This window comes from Nycticebus coucang, chromosome 14, assembly GCF_027406575.1.
Source record: "Nycticebus coucang isolate mNycCou1 chromosome 14, mNycCou1.pri, whole genome shotgun sequence".
Classification (NCBI taxonomy): domain Eukaryota; kingdom Metazoa; phylum Chordata; class Mammalia; order Primates; family Lorisidae; genus Nycticebus; species Nycticebus coucang.
Genome location: NC_069793.1, coordinates 12,299,475 through 12,323,999, shown reverse-complemented (window position 1 = coordinate 12,323,999; position 24,525 = coordinate 12,299,475). Strand labels below are relative to the sequence as shown.

General features: G+C 44.4%; 1 protein-coding gene and 1 long non-coding RNA gene across 2 annotated transcripts; one reads left to right on the top strand and one right to left on the bottom strand.

Annotated features, from left to right (window-relative positions):
* Positions 1-504: 504 nt before the first annotated feature.
* On the bottom strand, positions 505-21,872 carry PRPF19 (pre-mRNA processing factor 19). The gene is made up of 16 exons (XM_053560476.1): positions 21,636-21,872; positions 19,108-19,257; positions 18,341-18,417; positions 17,554-17,695; positions 17,397-17,470; positions 14,449-14,511; positions 13,561-13,602; positions 13,361-13,435; positions 12,932-13,007; positions 12,655-12,764; positions 11,160-11,315; positions 10,728-10,797; positions 10,127-10,212; positions 9,654-9,824; positions 9,405-9,510; positions 505-1,032 (listed from the first exon to the last, which is right to left on the bottom strand). The coding sequence occupies exons 1-16, from the start codon at positions 21,652-21,654 to the stop codon at positions 935-937; spliced, it is 1,515 nt and encodes a 504-aa protein (XP_053416451.1). The 5' UTR covers positions 21,655-21,872; the 3' UTR covers positions 505-934.
* Positions 1,039-6,563, top strand: LOC128564741 (uncharacterized). The gene is made up of 3 exons (XR_008374151.1): positions 1,039-1,392; positions 1,449-4,984; positions 5,143-6,563. It is a non-coding gene; the product is annotated as an uncharacterized LOC128564741 (long non-coding RNA).
* Positions 21,873-24,525: the final 2,653 nt, after the last annotated feature.

Below are 24,525 nucleotides of genomic sequence, written 5' to 3'. Positions count from 1 at the left end.
CTGATCTCCCAATCTAAAGAAGCCATGGGACCCTGTAATTCCCCACCAGGCACACTGCTTATCTGACCTTGTTTATTGCTCACTGGCTCTCTCCTAGAAAAAGCTCTACCTCTACTTTTCAACTGCCAGTCAGTGAAATCTTTTTGATTTAAGCCATGAAGAGACAGGTTCTCTATGACCTACAACTAAGTAAATCCTTACTGCTCACTTCCTCACCAGCAAGATCTGGCTAATCTTCCCTACATCTCCCTCCCTTCCAGGTTTGTATGAGAGGCCAAGTCCCTAGAACACAAGATCAAGGCCTGCAGGGACATGGAATATTTCTTCTGACAAATGGCTTATAGATTTATTTTTATTTCTGCTATGCAACTTTAAAAAAAAGTAAGAGATACATGCAAGGAAAGGAACAATGGGCTTCCTAGAAGACCTTTCCTGTGTGTGCCCTTCCTTGACCTCCCCTGCTCAGGTGTTCCAGGTACAGACAGACACAGGGAGGTGGTTATATTTATTGTTTTCTTTTTTTAATGAAACTAGATCACTGCTTACAAAATCCTGCAAACTCTCCTGCCCATCCCCTTCACAGTTCCCGTGGCTCAGCCTCTCCCGTCTCATAGAAACTAAAACAAAGTGGGTGCAGAATAGCCACCACCACATTGTTGATTCAACAAATGGTATGAGGGGAGAGGTCCTGGGCTCCAACCCTGGGCCTTCAGAGAGTGACAGTTCTTCCTCCACAGCTGTTCCTGTGGGGCCTAGAGGAGCACGGATGAGGGTAGTCCATGCTGCCATGGCTCTCAGGCCACCACCCAGACCAGAGTGAAATGATGTGAATGTCCCACCCATAAACACTGCCCAACCCCCTGCACTCTCCACCCACCCCAAGTGCTACCCCTCTACTGAGATGAGGCCCAGCTTATGTGGAAAGAAACTGGGTCTACAGGCTGTAGAACTTGAGGCTCCTGTCCATGCCTGTTGAAGCGATGAACTTGGCGTGGTGTCCAAAGGCCACCCCGGTTGTCAGGCCACTATGCTCTGAGGAGAAAGACAAGAGGCAACTGTCAGAAAGCTTTTCCTCTTTAGTCTGAATGATGACTGCTAATAACAAAGCTCCCAACACAACCAGTCCTCCCCACACTGTGCACTCTCCAGGGCAGGATTCCAGTCTGACCCACTGGCCATGTGTCTCCCATGCCTCCCACAGTCTGGGTACTCCATTTTTCATTGGTGGATAAAAGAATAAAGCGGTGTCCATCCTCATTCTCACCTAAGCTGTCTGGGCAACTGTGATTCAGTTAGGGGAAACATCTTGAGTGTTCAGCTTGTTGATATACATTTAGTTCTAACTTCTTGCTTATAACTGGAATATTCAGTTAGCTTGTTGATATACATTTAGTTCTAACTTCTTGCTTATAACTGGAATATTCAGTTAGCTTGTTCTAGCTCATAAGATTCCAACTCCAGGGCACTTGGGCCCCTAACACAAGGCAGGGCTGGGTCAGGGCTGGGGAACACTCTTCGTGGGAGTCAAGAAATTCATAATCAGTCAAGAAAAGTGCCGATCTTGATTGTTTTAAGAGTGTTTTTAAAACCCACAAAATAAATATTTCTAAATTTAAAAAAAAAAAAAAAAAGAAATTCATGATCAGGACAAACTAGATGTAGGAGCACACCTACCTACTCCACAGCTGGAGTTCAACCAGCTCCTTACTAAAAAGCCTGCACTATGCTTCCAGCCTGCCACCAGGCCTAACTCAGCTCCAAATCAAATCACCAGGTCCAGTGTAAGGTTAAAAGCAGTGGGCCATCTAGTTACAACTGACACTTCTAAACACAGACACACTGAGCAGGGCTCAGGAAAATATGGCACACACAAGAAATCTTATATCCAGCCCACAACCTGAGGAGGATATGAATTTCATCAGCAAAGACTGCAGCAGCTCCCACTCATTCTTAAGTGAGCATCAGGTCCCCTGTTATCATACATGTCACCTCCACATCAGTAGCTGTCACACTCTTCAAGGTCAACATCCCCATATTAAAGATGAAGGAGTTAAAGTTCTGAAAGGAAAGGTCATGTAGCCAGGGCCACACGACTATTAAAAAAAGTCAAAAACCAGGGGCGGCACCTGTGGCTCAGTGAGCAGGGCGCCGGCCCCATATGCCGAGGGTGGCGGGTTCAAACCCAGCCCCAGCCAAACTGCAACAAAAAAATAGCTGGGCGTTGTGGTGGGCGCCTGTAGTCCCAGCTGCTCGGGAGGCTGAGGCAAGAGAATCGCGTAAGCCCAAGAGTTAGAGGTTGCTGTGAGCCGTGTGACGCCACGGCACTCTACCTGAGGGCGGTACAGTGAGACTCTGTCTCTACAAAAAAAAAAAAAAAAGTCAAAAACCGGGCTGGGTGCAGTGGCTAACACCTGTAATCCTAGCCATCTGGGAAGCCAAGGCAGGAGGATCAGTTGAGCTCAGTTCTCAGTTCTGACACCAGCCTAAGCAAAAGTGAGACCCCCGTCTCTCCTAAAAATAGAAAAACTAGCCAGGCGTTGTGGTGGGTGCCTGTAGTCTCAGCTACTTGGAAAGCTAAGGAACAAGGATCATTGTCTCTCCTAAAAATAGAAAAACTAGCCAGGCATTGTGGCGGGTGCCTGTAGTCTAAGCTACTCGGAAGCTAAGGAACAAGGATCATTTGAGCCCTGGAGTTTGAGGCTGTTATTAACAAGGCTGACCCCACAGCACTCTAGCCTAGAAAACAGAGTAAAACTGTCTCAAAAAGTCAGAAACTCTGTTATTGCTGGCTCAGCATCTCATACTTTTTTTTTTTTTTGAGACAGAGTCTCACTTTGTTGCCCTCAGCAGAGTGCCGTGGCATCACAGTTCATAGCAACCTCCAACTCTTGGGCTTAAGCGATTCTCTTGCCTCAGCCTCCCAAGTAGCTGGGACTACAGGCGCCCACCACAACGCCCAGCTATTTTTTTGTTGCAATTCTCATTGCTATTTTAGCTGGCCGGGGCCAGGTTCAAACCTGTCTCCCTCAGTTTATGGGGCTGGCACCCTACCTACTGAGCCACAGGTGTCACCCATCTCATACTTTTCTAATCTAGCAATTAAAACTGCAATTGAATAATTATCTGTGAAATTATTCTGTATGTCCTCTTCTAACTTGACTATAAATTCCATCAGTGCTGAGACTGTGTGTGTCTTATTCACTGCTCTACTCCCAGAAGGGACTAAAGCACAGACGGAGTAAGAACAATAGCAAATCCTACTGCATGCCAGACAGTGCTGTAACCTGCCTGTATACAAGATGGCACCTGACTTAATGATAGTTCAACTTAAAATAATTCCATCTTATCATGGTTTTGTCATGATGTAGCCCTGTGATAGGTTGAGGAGCATCTGGACTTGATGGGTCATCTTAAGATATTTTTATATTACATTGGGATTATGAGGTATTGAGTGCAGTTTCAACTTAAAATGTGTATATCAGGACATAACCCCATCATAAGGAGAGGAGCATCTGTGTAGATTTTCATTTAAACGTCACAAAAGCCTGCTGAGCATGTACTATTATTCCTATTTTTCTGAGGCTCCAGACAGGTTATGTTGGGTATCAGAAAATAATATTCCAAAGTATAGCACTTTGGCAGGCTGAGTACTTTGATATAAAGAAGAACCAAGCAGGGTCTCTCACCCCTGTTTTTCTTATCTGACTAAGGAATACAACTGTCACAAATCCCTTCCCTGGGAGTCTCACCAACTAGGGAGAACTAACTGCTATCACAAGAAAGGAGACTATAGGTTGGACACCATGTCCAGTGTTTGTCACAGACTATCACCTATTCTGAGACAGTTTGTCTCCAAGACAGATTTTACTACTCTCAGACTTATGAGTGTATTTCCTCCCTGCAACCACCATAACTTGTATCCTTGTCACCAGCTAGAAGCCCCAGAACCCTATTCCTTTCTATAGCTCAGGATGCTATATAGTCATGTGCCACATAATGACGTTTCACTCAATGGTGGACCATATATACAACAGGGAGCCATAAGGTTACAATGGAGCTGAAAAATTCCTGTCACCTACTGACATCACGGCTATCACATCATGATAGAATGCACTCCTCACAGGTGATGCAGGTATAAACAAACCTTCGCTGTCAGTCATATAAAAAGTACAGGATATACAATTATGCGCAATATACAATTTAACATTCGATAATCATAAATGGCTATGTTACTGGTTTATGTGTAGGCATACCTCAGAGATACTGCAGGTTTAGTTCCAGACCACCACAATAAAGTCACACATTTTGTTGTTTACCAGTTCATATAAAAGTTATGTTTAATAGACTACACTATACTATAGTCTGTCAAGTATACATTATCATTATGTATAAAAAGGCAATGTATATACTTTAAAAATATTTTATTGCTAAAAAATGCTAATGATCATCTGCACCTTCATCAAGTCTATCTTTTTGCTACTGGAGGGTCTGGCCTTAATACTGACGGCTGCTAACTGAGCAGGACACTGGCTGCTGAAGGCCGGGGTTGCTGTCTCAATTTCTTAAAATAAGACAACAATGATGTTTGCCACATTGACTTTTCCTTTCATAAAAGACTTCTCTGTATCATGGAATGGATGTTATCTGAAAACCTTTTTACCTACAGTAGACTTTCGAAATTGGAACCAATCCTCTCAAACTCTATTGCTGCTTTATCAATTGAGTTTATGTAATATTCTAAATTCTTTGTTGTCATTTCAACAGCCTCTTCACCAGGTGTAGATTCCATTTCAAGAAACTATCTTTGCTCATCCCTAAGAAGTAACTCTTCGTTTGCTAAAGTTGTATCATGAAATTGCAGCAATTCAGTCCCAAGGTGAGGCTCCATTTCTAATTCTCATTTTCTTGCCATTTTTTTTTTTTTTACTATTTCTTGCAGTTACTTCCTCTATTGCCTAGAACCCCTCCAAAGTCATCCAGGAGGGTTGGAATCAATTTTTTTCTTTTTTTTTTTTGTAGAGACAGGGTCTCACTTTATGGCCCTCGGTAGAGTGCCGTGGCCTCACACAGCTCACAGCAACCTCCAACTCCTGGGCTTAAGTGAGTCTCTTGCCTCAGCCTCCCGAGTAGCTGGGACTACAGGCGCGAATCAACTTTTTTCAAACTCTTTTTAAATGTTGATATTTTGACCTCATCCCATGAGTTAGGAAGGTTCTTACTAGGGAAGAAAGGATGGTGAATCCTTTCCAGATGTTCAATTTACTTTGCCTGGATATATCAGAGGAACCACCATCTATACCAGTCATAGCTTTATAAAAGGTATTTTTTTAAGTATTAAGATTTTCAAGTTAGCCAGGCACGGTGGCTCACACTTGTAATCCTTGCACTCTAGGATGCTAAGGTGGGTTGATTGCTTGAGCTCATGAGTTCAAGACCACCGGAGCAAAAGGGTCTCTACTAAAAATAGAAAAACTGAGGCAAGAGGATCGCTTGAGCCTGAGTTGGAGGTTGCTATGAGCTATGATGCCATGGCACTCTACCCAGGGAGACAACTTGAGACTCTGCCTCAAGAAAAAAAAAAAAAGAAAAAAAGACTTTCAAGTTCAGATTGTTCCTTGATCCACAGGTTACAGACTGGATATTATGTTAGCAAGCATGAAAACAACATTTAATCTCTTTGTATACCTCCACTATACAGAGCTCTTCCATAAGACTAGGTACATTTTCAATGAACAGTAATATTTTGAAAGGAATATGTTTTTCCTGGACAACTGGTCTCAACAGTGGGCTTGTAATAAAATACTCAGTAAGCCATGTTGTAAACATGTCATCCAGACTTTGTTGTTCCATTTATAGGGCATGGGCAGAGTAGACTTAATATAACTCTTAAAGGTCCCAGGATTTTCAGCATGGTAAACAAGCTTTGACTTCAATTGAGAAGTCACCAGTAGCATTAGCCCCTAACAAGAGACTAAGCGTGTCCCTTCAAGCTTTAAAGCCAGGCACTGACTTTTCCTGCTAAAGTCCTACATGGCATCTTCTTCCAACAGAAGCCTGTTTCATCTACACTGACAATCCGTATAGTGTGGACACCTTCCCAGTGATCTTTGCTAGATCTTCTGAATAACCTGCTGCAGCTTCTATGTCAACACTTGCTGTTCACTCTGAACTTTCATGTTACGGAGATGGCATCTTTTCTTAAACCTCATGAACCAAGCTCTGCTAGCTTCTAACTTTCTTTCTGCAGCGTCCTCATTGTCTCAGCCTTCACAATGTGGCAAACGGTCTTGCTCTGGATTAGGATTTGGCCTAATGAAGAATATTGTGAATAGTCTGATCTATCCAGACCAATAAATTTTCTATCAGTAATAAGGCTGTTTTGCTTTCTAATTATTCATTTGTTCAATGGAGTAGCACTTTTAATGTCAAGATTTTTTCCTTCTGGCCAGGCGCAGTGGCTCATGCCTATAATCTCAGCACTCTGGGAGGCTAAAGTGGGTGGATTGCTTCAACGGAGGAGTTCAAGACCAGCCTGAACCAGAGTAAGACTTCGTCTCTAAAAATAGCTGGACACTGGGCAGCGCCTGTGGCTCAGCGGGTAGGGCGCCGGTCCCATATGCCGGAGGTGGCGGTTCAAACCCAGCCCCGGCCAAAAAAGAAAAAAAATAGCTGGACATTGTGGCAGGCGCCTGTAGTCCCAACTACTTGGGAGGCTAAGGCAAGACAATTGCTTAAGCCCAGGAGTTTGAGGTTGCTGTGAGTTATGACGCCATAGTACTCTACCGAGGGTGACAGAGTGAGACTCTGTCTCAAAAAAATAAAATAAAATAAAATAAAATAAAAATTTTTTTTTCCCTTTGCATTTACAACTTAGTTAACTGGCCTAAGAGGCAGCCTTTAAGGCTATCTTGGCTTTCAACATGTCTTCCTCACATGCTAGTGAGGAGTTTAATCATCTCTGGCTTTTGATTTAAAGTAAAAGACATGGGATTCTTCCTTTTACTTGAACACTGAAAGGCCTAATTTCAATACTGCTACGTCTCAGGGAATAGGGAGGCCCACAAAGAAGGAGAAAGACAGGGACCAGTCCAGCTGATGGAGCAGTCAGAACACATACACGTATCAATTAAGTTCTGTCTTACATAGGCACAGTTTGTGGCAGCCCAAAATTAACAATATTAACATCAAAGATCACTGATCACAAAATCACTATAATTTATATAATAACCATGAAAAAGTTTGAAATATTGTGAGAAAATTATCAAAATGTGACAGAGACATGAAGTGAGCATACGCTGTAGGAAAAATGGTGCTGATAAAACTTGTTCAACACCAGGTTGTCAAGAACTATCAATTTGTGAAAAACCCAGTATCTGTGAAATGCAACGAAGAGGAACATACAAAACAAAGCATGCCTGCATTTACCATACTAGACCTTTCATTCCTTCTACTTAAAAAAAAGTTGCTCGGGAGTGGTAGCTCTTGCCTATAATCCTACCCTGTTTCCCCGAAAATAAGACAGTGTCTTATTTTAAGGTGTGCTCCCAAAGATGTGCTAGGTCTTATTTTCAGGGGACGTCATATCTTTCCTGTAAGTAGGTCTTATTTTCAGAGGATGTCTTATTTTCAGGGAAACAGGGTAGCATTCTGAGAGCTCAAGGCAGGATTGCTTGAGCTCGGGAGTTTAAGACCAGTCTGAGCAAGATCAAGACACTTGTCTCTACAAAAAATAGAAAAATTAGCCTGGCATGGTGGTGCATGCCTGCAGTCCCAACTACTCAGGAGCATCATTTGAGCCCAGGAGTTTGAAGTTGCTGTGAACTATGATGAGGCCACTGCACTTAGAGTGACAAAGAGTGAGTCTCAGTCTCCAAAGTCTCAAAGAAAAGGTTAACTGTAAAACAGCCTCAGGGAGAGCTTTATGAGGTATTCCAGAAGGTACTGTTATCACAGGAGATGACAGCTCCATGAGCCATTTGAAGACCTCCCGATGGGACAAAATAGAGGGAGGCAGAAGATAGTGTATTGATGATCCTGGTCATATGCAGGCCTGGGCTAATGTGTGCATTTGTATTTCAATTTTTTTTTAAAAATTTAAGAAGTTAAAAGAAAGAAATAATTTTGAAAACAGAAAAAAGCTTATCCAATAAGGATATAAACAAAGAAAACACTTTGGTAGAGCTGTACAATGTGTGTTTTAAGCTAAATGTTATAAGAGTCAAAAATATTTATAAAAACCCTGAAGTTTATAAAGTAAAAAAGGGTTACAGTAAGCTAAGGTCAATTTTTTAAGAAAAATATTTTTATAAATAATGTAGCCTAACTATATAGTGTTTATAAAGTCTACAATACTGTACAGTGATGTCCTAGGACTTCATACTTGCTCACCACTCACTCACTCACTGACTCCCCCAGAGTCAGCACTCACTCACTGCTCCCCCAGAACAACTTCCAGTCCTATAAGCTCCATTCATGGTAGGACCTATATAGGTGTATCATTTATCTTTTTTTTTTTTTCTGCTGCCCTGGCTAGAGTACAGTGGTGTTATCAGAGCTTACTGCAACCTCAAACTCCTAGGCTCAAGTAATCTTCCTGCCTCAGTCTCCCAAGTAGCTGGGACTATGGGGGTACACTACCACACCCAGCTCATTTTTCTGTTTTTAGTAGAGATGGGGCCTTATTCCTGCTCAGGCTGGTCTCAAATTCCTGACCTCAAGCAATCCTCCACCTTGGGTTCCCACAGTACAAGCTACAGGTATAAACCACCGCACTGGCCCTATTTATCTTTTATATGTTTAGATACACAGATCTTACTGTTATGTTAAAGCTGCCTATAGTACTCGGTACAGTACCACGTTGTACAGATTTGCAGCCCAGAAGCAATAGGCCATAGGACATAACGTGTAGTAGGCTGTACCATCCAGGTTTGTGTATGTACACTATGATGTTCGCATGACCAAACTGTCTAAGGATGCATTTTTCAGAATGTATCCCTACAGTTAAGTGGCAAATGACTATATAAGCTTCAATCATCTGACCTTTTTCAAGCCTCACATTTTGTATGTACATATGCATGTAGTTAAAATGGCTCGTTTATCTATTTATTGTCAGTTTATTTCATAGACTTAATTATCAAACTTTCAGAGAGTAGAGAGAATGTTTTCCTTCCCCTGCAGTAACTTGCCCAATGCCACAATGCCTGGAAGTGGCAGAGCTACAGCTAACATTTACACTACACAGTCTAAATCTGAGACCACTTCCTTAGCCACTATGCTCTACTGCTGCAGGTAGCGATAAAAGCTGCCTAGGCAAACTCATACAAGCCCTACAGATCCCTAAGCCAGTAAGGCTTCCCTTGGGGCCTGGCATGAAGAAACCTCAGGAACCCAGGGCCAGCCTCTACCTGTAAAGTGAAGAATCTCTGTCCACTGTTTGCAGATGTAGATCTGGACATCTGTGCCCCCAAGGGCCAGGTAGGTACCACTCTGATCAAAGATCAGTGACTTCACCTGCCAGCATCAGAAAGAGAGAAAGTTACACATGGGGAACAGAAACTATAGGGCAACTTGCGATAAAAAGAATTTTGATTAATTCAATAAATAATCAACAAATGAAAAGATGCAACAGTGAGAGCTGGGGGTGGGGGGCACACCTCAAAGTTGTTATCCAGCTGCAATGTCTTAAAGTTCTTAAGCTTGCGCAGATCCCAGAGCTTGACTGAGGAGTCATCAGCTGCTGTAGCCAGGTAGTAGCCATTCTCGGAAAAGGCAATGCTGGTGATGGGGCCTGAGTGGCCAGGGAAGTTAGCCACATTGGTGCGCTCCTACGGTTGTGGGGAGGCGAGTAGTAAAATACATCACCCACTGATCATGAGAAGAAAATGGGGCTTTCCAAACTTCTGAGATATCCTGTCTTTCAGCCAGCAGGAATAACCAGGCCCCCCCCTCCCAGACCACCCCTGTCACATCACGCCTGATAGTGATAAGAGTCCCTATCACTCCACCTTTGGACACCCTAGGGCTAAGTGCCATAAGCACCTAATCAGCACTACATCTTCACAAATCTTCACAAGAGCATGCACCCCCTCCAACCTTGGGCCTCAGACAAAGGCCTTCCGTGTCCTACCTTCAAGTCCCAGATCTTGATCTGAGAGTCCATGGTCCCTGTTCCAAAGATGAGTCCATCGGGATGGAACTGCGCACAGGTGAGAGCTGTAGAGGAGACAGACCTGTGGTCAGAGCCCACGGGGAGACACTAAGAGGAACAAAGGTAGGTTTCTTGTTCTTTACATTACTTACTACACCCAGCACTAAGCAAGAGCTGGTGGTTAAGTGTGCATTTAGAGGCTGGGTACACTGACTATGCCTGTAATCCTAGCACTCTGGGAGGCCAAGGCAGGTGGATTGCTTGAGCTCAGGAGTTCAAGACCAGCCTAAGCAAGAGTGAGACCCTGTCTCTACCAACAACAGAAAAACTAGTTGGGTGTGATGGTGGGTACTGTAGTCTCAGCTGTTCAGGAGGCTGAAGCAAGAGGATTGCTTGAGCCCATGAGTTTGAATTTGCTGTGAGTTACGATGATGCCATAGCATCTACCCAGGGCAAAAGAGTGAGACTCTGTCACAAAAAAAAAAGTACATTTAGAAGAAAAAATGAACAAAGGACTATATAAGACAAAAATAAATGATAAGCAGCAAATAAAGAGTCTAATACTTCTGAGGCAACTTACAGCAGCCAGAAGTCTCATCTGTCACCTTGGTGAGTACACGCCCTGTCTGGATGTCAGAGAAAGCCCAGTACTAGAAAGGAAAAAGACAAAACCAGTGAGAAAGTAGCCCCCACGTGGTCCTTCAGGAAGGCAGAGACACCAAGTCAGCAAACCCTAGCAAAACTAGCACCTCCCAGCAGAAAAAACATCAGAAAGAAAACATTCTCCTTCAAAGCTCTGAGGAACTGGCTGGGGTTGGTAAGATGTTTCCTCCTCCCAAGGTGTTTATCTTTTTTTTTTTTTTTCTTTTTTTTGACCGGGGCTGGATTTGAACCCGCCACCTCCAGCATATGGGGCCGATGCCCTACTCCTGTGAGCCACAGGCGCCTCCCTCCCAGGGTGTTTAAACTGGGGAACCAGCAGGCCTCTTCAGGGCCCTGGCTGGGACCACACCTGGTCATCAGAGGAGCTCAGGAGATAGTCACCAGTGGCATGGAGGCTGAGGCCTGTCACAGCACTCTCATGGGCCCGAACAACCTGTACACAAGAGGCGTTCGGGACTGACCAAATCCTGATAGTGGCATCTGGGGAGGCAGAAAACACCAGGTCCTAAAAGGAAAGCAAAGATGAGGAGGATCAGAGACAGAAAAGAGAGGTAGACAACAACCATCTTACGAAAGGAACCAGGGTGGCCACAACTACTTCTCTTTTTAGCCCTGTCCTTCCTGGTATCACTTGTCCATCCAACAATGTCTGAGAGGGTCAATGGTAAATGCTATTAAAATAACAACGGTAACTCATCAAGCCTTGCAGAGGCCTTGCCATCTAGTGGTAAGAAGGGTAACTGCAACAGAAAGCAACTTAACTGAAAGGAGAAATGTGGGTACTGGAATGGAGGAAATGTATTTTCTTTTAACTGAAATTTAAATAGCCATACGTAGCTACTGACTACGTATTGGATGGCACAGGTCTGAGGAGCACTGGGACTGGAAGGGGCTGTGAGATCATATTTCAGTGCATCCCACACTTAGGAATTTCAGGAGCAAGTTAAATTTCTGAAAGACTTGGATGGAGCAGATAGAGAACATACAGTGTCACTAACCAATTATTTGGGGTAATTAACACATTAGAAGTCACAAGGTAAAAAACAACTATCACCTCTTCTCAACATGATTTCACAAGAGACATAACTATTAACACTAAGTAAACAGGAAAGCAAAGCTTTTAACGTGAATAAACTTAGTTTTATGAACAATTTATCATTATTCTTTTACTTCTCATTTCTCAAGGTCTAAGTCAAGGGAAAGGCTGACTGTCTGGGAAGCACTAATCTAACTACAGTCCTGTAGTCCCAAATCTCATAATATAATTATTCTGGTCTCATGAATTATCTTTACTCAATAAACCAGAAGTTCTCTCTATCTGTAACTCACGCCACTTTTAATACTCAAAAGTGTCCCTCCCCAAGTTTTTACCACCTCTATCCTTAAGAATCACAGGAAACTGACACACAGGGTGTCCATAAAGTCCATGTGCAATTTAAATTAATTTAACATAGTAAATTGCACATGATCTTGATGGCCACCCTGTATTTTCTTCCTCATATATTTGTAAGTCAAGATTATGTTAAGTTTTGTTTTCTGTAGTTTGTATTATAAACAGGGTAAATTTTTTTTTTCTTTCTCTAATATATTTCCATAAATACGTCAAACTATCCATTTCCTTTCCCATTCCACCCTTCCAGGTCTGAAGATCCCTGCTTTAGAAGGCAATCCCCATGACTCCAAACAGAGGCCCTCCCAAGGCCCACTCTCAGGAGTCAGAGCTCTTTCTCACCCCTGCGTCACCAGGGAGAATGAAGGGGAGTGGAGGATGGTTCAGGAACCACCGTTTCAGGGAAATGGGGCTCAAGGAAGAAGGACCAGAGGTAGTGGAGAGAACTCTTTACCTGGGAAGGATGAAACACCACACTGGTGACCTTCTTGGTATGGCCTTTGAGGGTGGCCAGGATTTGCTCAGAACTCTTGTCAAAGACAACAACATTTTTATCCGCCCCACCTGGAGAGGACAGAAATAAGATTAAAAAATGAGCCAGGTCTACCCAGGCACTTTTGTTGAAGAAAGGACTTTTGTCCCCAGGTCCATAAAAAGAGGACAAGGAGCATGCATTTTTCCCTGCTGTCCCTCCCCCCCTTTAGTCTGCTGGGCCAGACCCAGACTCTCACCAGTGAGGATCTTGTTGGTGTCGGAGGGACAGAGGTCCAGGGCAAGGATCCCAGGAATGCTGGCACTGTGCAACCCCTTTGCAGAGAGAGCCACATCAAACCCTGTCACAGCCAGATCTCAGCAGGCCACAAAGCCATACAACAACCCCACTGCCATCCCTAGTCACCCGTCCCCTAAGAATAGTAAGAGTTACTTCTATTACTTATCCATCCCCCTCGGCTTTCTGCCTAGATATGATAATTCCCTTCTAAATTACTGAGACCAAGAGTTGAGCAAGAGAGGAGCCCAAACAAGTAATGAGCCCAGGTGACAAACAGGGCTGAGGGCCTAGACAGTTTTCCACTTACTACTCTCCATGCTGGCTGGCCACACCCCAGAAATAGCAGGAGAAGGCCTGACTCCAAGTTATCGGGAACCCAGCCACTCACCACGTGGGATGCCACCTGCCGGTATTTGCTGAGCTCTTCTGGCTTCACCAACTCCTCAGGCACAGTCTTTCCTCGCTGAGAAAATGAATTATGGCCAAGAAAAGCAGTAATGAATACAAGATTCAGCCACCCCTCTTTCTCTTAAGGGGTCAACTGCCTCCTACCAGGCCAGCTGCCTTTGCTGGCTCCAGAAGACTCACCTTCTTACGCTCCGTGGTTAGCACAGTGGCCTTGTCTTGAAGCTAGGAAGGAACAGGCAAAATATGAGACAAATTATCTTGCCAGGACAATGGCACATTGGATGCTGGTCACACCTGTACTTTTGTAAACATGATCAACTTGCTACCTGACAACTTCTATGCTAAAGGCTTACATGCATTACCTCTTTTACTTTCATCCCAGCTTTCCAGGTAGATGTTGAAGACCTTATTGTACAACTAAGGAAACAGCCTCACAGAAGCCAAGTCACTTGCCCAAGGTCAAAGAGGTGATAACAACAGAGCAAGGACCTGAATGAGGTCTGTAGCACTCCCATAGATCAAGAGCTCAGATCCATGCTGACAATCTGAACTTCTTAGAAAGATACCACCAAGCCCCACAAACGAAGATTCCATGTACAAAACAGAGCACTGGACTTGGAATCAGGAGTCCAGTTCTGCCTCTTAGGAGGTATTTCTTTCATCTGTAAAATGAAGATGATAATTCCTGTCCTGTCTCCCCCAAAGGAAAAAGGCACAGAAACTTATAATATGGTAGTTTAATATCTGCAAAGAACCCAAATAAGACCTAAGCATCACACTTACCAGTAATTAAATCTTCTAAATTCCCACAAACCTCTAAAGTAGGTACTATTATAGTCTCAGTTTAGAAGCAAGGGAAATGAGACAGAGAAGAGTTAGCTAAATAAGCCACAATCATATAGCAGTGGCATCAAAATACAAACCTAGTCAGTCTAGTTCCAGAGTCCCTGCTCTTCACCACTACACTCTACCCCCAAATGTATGGGATTTTTAGTCACAATGGACTCGAGGCAGATAGTGCAATCTGAGCCCATCAGCATTCCTAAGTGAAAGCAGGACTTTTCTTACCTTCTGGATAATTTCGGGAGTCATTCCCACCAGCTCGCCCAAATCCATTGGCTCGCCAGCACCCTGAAAAAAACAAACGTAAGGGTGACACAGCTAGTATTTTACTGAATGGAGTACAACTGAAAGCTTTTCCATTTAGAACTGGAATCACGCCAGGTTGTCCTCTATCACTACAATTATTCAACATAGTGCTGGAAGTTCTAGTCAATATAATCAGGCAAGAGAAGGAAATAAAGAGCATCCAAATGCGAGCAGAGGAGGTCAAACTCTCCCTCTTTGCTGATGATATGATCTTATACTTAGAGAACCCCAAAGACTCAACCCCAAGACTCCTGGAAGTGATCAATAAATACAGTAATATCTCAGGATACAAAATCAATGTCCGTAAGTCAGTAGCCTTTTTATATGCCAATAACAGCCAAGACGAGAAACTAATTAATCCCCTTCACAGTAGCTTCAAAGAAAATAAAATACCTAGGAATATACCTAATAAAAGAGGTGAAGGACCTCTATAAAGAAAATTAAAGGGCAGTGCCTGTGGCTCAGTGAGTAGGGCCCCAGCCCCATATACGGAGGGTGGTGAGTTCAAACCTGGCCCCAGCCAAACTGCAACAAAAAAATAGCCAGGCATTGTGGCAGGCGCCTGTAGTCCCAGCTACTCGGGAGGCTGAGGCAAGAGAATCACCTAAGCCCAAGAGCTGGAGGTTGTTGTGAGCTGTGACACAACAGCACTCCACCGAGGGTGACAAAGTGAAACTGCCTCTAAAAAAAAAAAAAGAAAGAAAATTACAAAACCCTAAGAAAAGAAATAGCAGAAGATATTAACAAATGGAAGAACATACCATGCTCGTGGCTGGAAGAATCAATGTTGATAAAATGTGTATACTTTCCAAAGCAATCTACAGATTCAATGCCATCCCTATTAAAATACCAATATCATACTTTCAAGACTCGGAAAAAACAATTCTTCGTTTTGTATGGAACCAGAAAAAACCTCATATAGCTAAGGCTATTCTTAGTAATGAAAACAAAGCCAGGGGCTTCAGCCTAGCAGACTTTAGGCTGTACTATAAAGCCATAGTGATCAAAACAGCATGGTATTGGTACAAAAACAGACATAAACATTTGGAACCAAATAGAAAACCAGTAGATGAAACTAATATCATATAGCTACCTAATCTCTGATAAACCAATCCCTATTCAACTAAGGGTGCTGGGAGAACTGGATACCCACATGGTAAAGACTGAAACTGGACCAACACCTTTCTCCACTCACAAAAATTGATTCAAGATGGATAAAAGACCTAAATTTAAGGCATGAAACAATAAAAATCCTCCAAGAAAGCATGGGAAAAACACTTGAAGATATTGGCATAGGGACTTTATGAAGACTTGCATGGCAATTGAAACAAAAATAAACAAATGGGACTTAATTAAACTGAAAAGCTTCTGTATAGCAAAGGAGACAACCACCAAAGCAAATAGACAACCTATACAATGAGAAAGGATATTTATGTATTTTGAATCAGACAAAAGCTTGATAACTAGGATCTACAGAGAACTCAAATTAATCCACATGAAAAGAGCCAACAATAACTTACATCATTATATCACTGGGCTAGAGAGATGATTAGACCCTTCTCTAAAGTAGACAGACAAATGGCTAATAAACATATGAAAACATGATCATTCCTAATTATTAGAGAAATGCAAATCAAAACCACCCTGAGATATCATCTAACCCCAGTGACAATGACCCACATCACAAAATCTCAAAACTGCAGATGCTGGTGTGGATGTGGAGAGAAGGGAACACTTTTACAACTGCTGGTGGGACTGCAAACTAATACAACCTTTTTGAAAAGTATGGAGAAACCTCAAAGAACTCAAACTAGACTTCCCATTTGATCCTGCAATCCCATTATTGGGCATCTACCCAGAAGAAAAAAAAAATCCTTTTACCATAAAGACATTTGTACTAGACTGTTTATCGCAGCTCAATTTACAATCACCAAAATGTGGAAACAGACTAAATGCCCACCCAGGAATGGATTAACAAGCTGTGGTATATGTATACCATGGAATACTATTCAGCCATTAAAAAAGATAGAGACTTTACATCAGTGGTTCTCAACCTTCCTAATGCTGCAGCCCTTTAATACAGTTCCTGTGGGTCGCAACCCACAGGTTGAGATGCTTTACATCGTTTGTATTAACCTGGATGGAAGTGGAACACATTAGTCTTAGTAAAGCATTAAAAGAATAGAGAAGCAAGAATCTTACGTACTCAATTCTGATATGAGGACAATTAATAATCTAGTACACAGTAGGGGGTGAGGGAAAGGAGAGAACAGAGAGAGGGAAGGAGGGAGAGAGGTGGGGAGGGTCACAGTGTGTGACACACCTTTTGGGGGTGGGACACAATATAAGAAGGGCTAAAAAAAAGAAAAGTAAGGCTTGTAACTCAGTGGCTAGGGTGCCAGCAACATACACTGGAGCTGGCGGTTTCAAACCCAGCCCAGGCCTGCCAAACAACAATGACAACTACAACCAAAAAGTAGCTGGGTGTTGTGGCGGGCGCCTGTAGTCCCAGCTAATTGGGAGGCAAGAGAATCACTTAAGCCCAAGAGTTTGATGTTGGTGGGGCAGCACCTATGGCTCAAAGGATTAAGGCGCCAGCCCCATATGCTGGAGGTGGTGGGTTCAAACCCAATCCCGGCCAAAAAATGCAAAAAAAAAAAAAAAAAAAAAAAGAGTTTGATGATGCTTGTGAGCTGTAACACCATGCCACTCTACGGAGGACAACATAATGAAACTCTGTCTCAAAAAAAGAAAAGAAAGGTAGAGTGAGAGGCACAGAAGACCAAAGAAAGACACATAAAGAGAGCTCCATGGGCCACTGCACACAAATGAGCTACTGGCAAGAGGGGGTCAGGGGATACACTCACCACAACACTCGGCTGGGAGCTTGGCACTGCCTGCGGCACAATGAGACCAGCCTGTGGTTTCAGGGTGGCCAGAGCTGAGAGAAAAGATAATGTCAGAAATGAAATATTACAAAGCATGACCAGCCCAGAGTGAGGGATGGCAGGGGAGAGGCTGTACCTTCTCGGGCAGCAGTGACTTCCTTGGTCAGACGGGCAATGACACGGCAGGCAGCATCATGCTGGTACAGAGCGTGAGACAGCTCTTGGCGGGTTGTCTGCAGCTGCTGGCGCAGAGTGAAGCTGTGAAGCATGACGGCATCCTGGGAGAGGGAAATGTCATTGTGAGGTGGGGGAGGGGATGCAGGGAGCACCCAGTAGAGCTGGCCCTCAAGGAGCAGCCTAGACTCAAGCAACATCAGAGTGACTCTGAACATGCCACATACACTCCTGAGCTCCTACCCAGGCCAGACTCTTGGGGCACACAGCACAAGTAGGAGCCAGCTCTTTCCCATCCCTGTCTTCTCTAATTTACCAGCAAATCACAGATGTCATGCCATTCCCTCTCTAAAATGGAACAGTAACACTGCTCCTTTACATCTTTTGTATTAACCTGGATGGAAGTGGAACACATTAGTCTTAATAAAGCGTCAAAAGAATAGAGAAGCAAGAATCCTATGTACTCAATACAACCTGCTAGTATTTATTGATTGGCCTCACTGTGCTAGCCACTGTGCCAGACAGTCCTGCAAGATGTATTCATTCATCCATTCATGTTTCTAGAGTACCTACCATGTACCAGGTGCTGCTCTCAGTGCTGGGGATACAGTGATGAATAAAACCAGTCCCCAATGCCACTGTTCATACTCTAAGTAATGCTCCACCCTTCCCACCCTCAAGTCCTTGTCTAGTGATGTGTTCTCTTCAAGTGAGGAAGACAGTGCCTGATTCTCTCCCTGGGAACTCACCCATTCATCCTGCAAAGCTTTCAGAATGGCCGGGATACTAGTGGCTGAGGGAGGCTTGGGCCGGATTGGGTGAGCAACTGCCAAGAGAGGGAAACTAGGCATGAAGAACTGTAACCCAGAAGACTCCCACCATACCTGTTTTCCCCTTAGCCATTAACAGACCAGTATCTCCTCCTCCAATGCACTGGCACCACCTCCCATCCCCTCAAGCTCCAAGCAAAGATGGCCCTACACCAGTTTTTTGTTTTTTTTTTTGTAGAGACAGAGTCTCACTTTACCACCCTTGGTAGAGTGCCATGATGTCACAGTTCTCACAGCAACCTCCAGCTCTTGGGCTTTCGCAATTCTCCTGCCTTAGCCTCCCGAGCAGCTGGGAATACAGTCACCTGCCACAACGCCCGGCTATATTTTGGCTGTTCAGCCAGGGCTGGGTTTGAACCCGCCACCCTCGGTATATGGGGCCGGCGCCCTACTCACTGAGCCACAGGCGCCACCCCTACACCAGTGATTTTTAACCTGTATACTGTGAAAGGATCATAGGTGTGCCTCCCAAATTTTTAAGGATCATTAATTACATTATTTTCATAGAAGTTCAAAGCACTGTAAATATATTCTTTTTTTTTTACTTTTTTTTTTGATCAGCGTAATTTAAGTGTGTTGTGGAAGTTTAACTAGAAGACCCGCAGAAATTTAACTACAGGTTCAAGTGTGCTATGAGATAAAAAAAGGTTGAAAACCCCTGCCCTAGACTAAGGTCACAGTGGCACCTTTGATGTCAATGAGCTGCTCCTCAGAGAGAGGCTGGTTGTTGATGGGGTCTGTACCATTCTCTGCAATGTACTTCTCGATGAGCCGCCGCTCATAGACATGATTAGAGACAGGGGATACACATGGGTGTTCTGGCACTTCATTGGAGACTGTAGAGAAAAGGCAGGCAGTGAGCTCAGGGTAAAAGGGAATCTTGGGCATTCAGGATTCCTCACCTGCTATTAGCCCAACAAGACCAGGCATCCTCACACTCAATTAATAGGAAGCAAGACATATGACACCAAGCAAGAATGTTTTCCAGCACATAACTAACTTCTCCATTCATCTCTCCTGACAGTCAGATAGTCAACAATAATTATTAACAACTACTGTGTACCAGAACCTACTGAATAGCGGTCAATAATCCCTGTCCATCTCATTTTTGAACAAAAATGGCTGAGTATCCATTTTGCTCCACAACATGGGGATACACATGAAGCCACTCCAATCCCTGACACCCACTTCAGTCTAGGTAATAATCCACCTGGATAAATTTCATCAAAGAAATTATAAAGTCTGAGAATATAGGAATAAAATAAAATCAGTTTTCCTCTCATACTCTTACAACACTAATCCGTGACCTCAGATGTGGGGTTTTTTTTCCCCACACATCAAGCAAGTAGTCATTCAGCAGGGACATCTAGTGTCCTCCAATTCAATTCTGACTCTACTTAATGAGAGACAGTCTAGAGCCTCAGGTAGTTTTACCTATGTTTCTGAGAAAACTGACAATAAATCAGAGTTCCCGTGACCAATAATTTCCTAGTGGCTCACAAAAATCTGGGAAACACTTACATTTACCAATTTATTATTAAGAAAAGAAAGGATGCAGATGAGATGTATATAGGGTGAGATTTGAGAGAAGTGTTGAGCCTCATACGGCCTCCCGGAACTTCTGTATATCCCACTATAGTTTCTATGAAGGGGTAATAACAAAGGCATGATTGATTAAAACGCTAGCCACTGTTGAACAACTTAACCATAAGCCCCTCTGTCTTCCCCAGATGGGTGGGGGGGGGAGGGGGAGGTGAGGGTAGGGATTTAAGTCCCAACTCTCTAATCCTGCCTTGGTCTTTGGAGGTAAACAGCCCCTCATCTTAAACTAAGATCAGAGGGCCAGCCAATAGTCGACTAATTAGCATATAAAAAGATAGTACAACTTGGAACATTCCAAGGAGCAATATAACAAGCACTACAATATTTAAAACACTTACGTGGTACAACTGCATGGTACATTACTTTGTGATGCTAAGCATTTTACATAGAGTAACCTAGCCGCACAACAGTCCCAAAAGAGCTATCATTTACATGCTTGCCTCGCGAGACTGTGCACCCTTGAGGATAGGGATTACAGCAGGCCTCTGACTTCCAGCACAAGGCAGATGCCCAGGAGGCACTCAGTAAACATCAAAAAAATGAGTCAACAAGTGAGAGGAGGTATGGTGCTGGGAATATAAAAGAGAGCTTCTTCAAGACTGAAAGAAACAATAAGTGTGGAAAAACCTTTGCAAATTGTAATTTCTTCAATGTGAACGATTCCTTTTTCTGTTTATCTTTTCCCTTTCTTCCCTCCCCTCTTTGGATTAATGGAGAGGTTCTGAGAAGGAAGTGAATAGAAAAAGGGATGTGAAACTAATAATCCACTGAAACAATATGGATAAAACACCTGTATGCGACAGTAAAAGACCAAAAGGAAAGACAGAAGCACAGAAAAAGCACAGATTCAGGGGCAGAGTTCCGAGTCAACTAACTGCGTCATCCAGCTCTGCCACTTACTAGATGTGTATCCTTAGCCTCACTCTTCCTGAGCCTTACGTCCTCATCTGTAAAACCAGTGTCTTTATTTCTTCTTTAGGCAATTCTTATGAGGATAAAATGAGATCGTAGACTTGGAAGCAGGTCGCAAAGCAGTAAGGATTTTATAAATATACGCTGTTTTTATGAGTCACACAGTGTGAGGCAGGGAGCCAGACACCTTCCTTCCAGCCCTGTCTCTGCCTCTAACTCGCTGTGTGACCTTCGCAAACTGCGAAAGCTCGGATTATCCGAGCGAGACGTCAGACGACATTCAGGGCAACGCTCTTCATTTTGCAGGTGGGGAAAGCGAGGCCCAGAGCTTTGCGTCAGTTCCTAAAGCCAATCGGAGGCTGACCCTGCACAAGCCCTCGAGTTTCCTGACTTCAGCATCAGAGGTGTTTGCGCTGCACCAGCTCCCTCCGCTCAGAACTGTTTCTACTGGGTAGACCCAAGTGGCTGGCGTCAGAAACCCCTGCGGCAATAAACCTGAGGCGCCGTGTAAACTGCGGAGCGCTGCGCAAACGCACCCCGCGCTTCTAGAGAAGACCCTGGTGCTGACAGGCCGCCGCTCTGCCTCTCGGGCGCCTCATTCTCGACTCCGCGCGGATCCAAGCGCCGCAACGGCCCGCACGCGCTCCCTCTCGGCTCTCCGGCCTCCTGCGACCCGCGATCGGCCGCAGCCAATACTCACTGGAGCAGATCAGGGACATGGCGCCGTCGCCGCGCTCCGGGGCGCCTCGCACCGGGCTCCGAGACTAGCTTCTCAATCTCCGCGAGCCACTTCCGGTCCCCACCTGCTGCCGTGACTTTCCGCGGAGAGCTGGGAGCAGCCCCGCGGAGCGAAGATAGCGTAGCGCTTCACGTGGGACTGCGGCGGGTCGCGCGCCTCAGCCTTCAGCACCTAACGGAAACTGCCCTTTCCCAGAATGCAACACGGCAGGAAAGGGCCCGCCAACGAACGCTCGACTATTTCCGGATTGATTCGGCTCCTTCCGTAAAGCGAGGCGGACGGAGGAAGAAGAAAGCCCAAACTACATTTCCCAAGATGCAGTGGGAATTTTAAAGCCAAAGGAATTTGACGACACTTGTTTTGAGAAAGACGCTGCCATGGGCGGGGCGACCATAGTTATTTAAACTTTCTGTTATGTGAGCGAGACTTTCCTAATAAGCTTGTTAGAATGCAGGCTCCTCGGGTTTGTTCCACGTGATTCTGAGGCAGGTGTTTCTCCTGCTACCGTTTGAGAGAAGCCGGTGGCGAGCAGGGAAACTTACATGGGCCGAGAAACTGTTCTGGTCCTGCCTGTATTACCAGTTTGCTCTGTGATCTTGGACAAGTCATCCTCCTTGCTACCCCTTCGTCTCTGTCAAAAGACAAAATTGCGACAAATTTTAATATCTCAATAAGCTTTTATTTTGTATTATAGAATAGGGCAACGCCCCATTCTATAAAATAGAATGAGTGTTCTGATGAGCTGAAGAGAGGAGATAGAAAAGGGCTGAGGGAGAGGGGAAAACAGAAAACAAAGCGATTGGTCATTTCAAAGTTACTTTTTTTTTTTTTAGTTGCAGTTTTTGCCCTGGCCGATCTTGAACCCACTTCCTCCCGTGTATGGGGCCAGCGCTCCTTGAGCCAGAGGCGTCACCCCACCCCAAAGTTACTTCTTTTGTGAAGGTTGAAGTGAAGGGACGTCTCTCTCTCTCTTTTTTTTTTTTTTTTTTTGAGATAGTTTCACTTTGTTGACCTTGATAGAGTGCACTGGCATCACAGCTCACAGCAACCTCAAACTCTTGGGCTCAAGCTATCCTCTTGCCTCAGCCTCCCAAGTAGCTGGGACTACAGGCGCCTACCACAATGCCCAGTTATTTTTAGAGACAGGGTCTCGCTCTTGTTCAGGCTTGTATGGAACCCACGAGCTCAGGCAATCCACCTGCCTCTGTCTGGCAGAGTGCAAGGATTACAGATGTGAGCCACCGCCCGGCCTGGGACTTACTTTCTGCCTGTCCCTAATCCTTCTCATGCTCACTTAAACTGGCCTTGGGGGATTTAGCTTCTCTCTCTCTTTTTCCTTTGTCCTGATTTCTCAGAAGGTCAGATAAAAATCTTAGTTTTGCCTTGGTGGCATGGAACTTGAGAAGTAACTCCATTTTGGTATGATCTCTTGGGCCTTGTGCAGAAGCTCAGTTCAAATGAATGGTCTTTATAAACTTTACTAATATCTTCTAGGTCCCAGGCCAGGAGTGATGGGCATGTTGCTCTTGCTTAGGCCCAGAGTGGGAGGATCTCTTGAGCTCAGGAGTTAAGAGTCCAGCCTGAGCAAGAGTAAAACCCCCCTCTCTACTAAAAATAGAAAAAATTACCCAGGCATTCTGGTGTGCACCAGTAGTCCTAGCTACTCTGGAGGCTGAGGCAGAAGGATGTCTTGAGCCCAGGAGTTTGAAGTTGCAGGGACCTATGATGAGGCCACTGCACTTTAGTCAGGGCAGGTCTCTTCCAGCTCAGTGTATGATTCTTTGTGAATATCTGTAAGATAAGAGACTTTCAGGACTCATACAGATAGCATGTGGTATGGTCTATAAGATAAAAGAACAGGAGGGACAGGATGGTCAGTGAAGTCTTCTTTACTGAAGATGTGAGAATGAACTGGACTTTGACAGTGGGCAATATTCACATAGAGGATAAGGAGAATGAAGAGCATTCCAGAAAGAGAAACAACATAAAGGTTTGGAGAGAAAAATGAAAGTTATAGGTACCAAGGGTAGCATGACACAGTGGCCAAGAACATGGATTCTGAAGTTAGACTGTGTGCTCAAAACCCAGCTCAACCCAGATACTTTGCTGTATGAATATCTCTATGCTTTAGTCACCTCATCTGTAAAATGGAGGCATGAACTCCCAGGATTCTTATGAAGAGTTAATATACAAAAATGGCATCTCTCTCTCTCTCTCTTTTTTTTTTTTTGGCCGGGGCTGGGTTTGAACCTGCCACCTCCGGCATATGGGGCCCGTGCCCTACTCCTTTGAGCCACAGGCACCACCCCAAAAATGGCATCTCTCTCCTGCACCAATAAAGTAGCATCCTAATTATTCCTCTTGCTTCCAGCCTGACCTCCTTCTGATCCACTTTCCACAGAACATCCAGAGATCAACTTTCTTTCTTTTTTTTTTTTAGAGACAAAGTCTCACTTTGTCACTCTCAGTAGAGTGCCGCAGCGTCACAGCTCACAGCAACCTCCAGCTCTTGGGCTTAAGCAATTCTCTTGCCTCAGCTTTCTGTACCTGGAACTACAGGTGCCCGCCACAACCTTTGTTACTATTTGGCTGGGACTGGGTTTGAACCCACCACCTTTGGTATATGGGGTTGGTGTCTTACTCACTGAGCTACAGGCACTGCTCAAAGAGATCAACTTTCTTTTTTTCTTTTTTTTTTTTTTTGTAGAGACAGAGTCTCACTTTATGGCCCTCGGTAGAGTGCCGTGGCCTCACACAGCTCACAGCAACCTCCAACTCCTGGGCTTAAGCGATTCTCTTGCCTCAGCCTCCCGAGTAGCTGGGACTACAGGCGCCCTCCACAACGCCCGGC

What these genes read in the sequence shown, in the direction of transcription:
- PRPF19 (XM_053560476.1), bottom strand. An exon ending in AGTCACTGCTGCCCGAGAAG is followed by an intron (nt 17,471 to 17,553) that starts GTACAGCCTCTC and finishes CTTTTCTCTCAG; the next exon opens with CTCTGGCCACCCTGAAACCA. An exon ending in AGAGATTCTTCACTTTACAG is followed by an intron (nt 1,033 to 9,404) that starts GTAGAGGCTGGC and finishes CTTTCTCCTCAG; the next exon opens with AGCATAGTGGCCTGACAACC.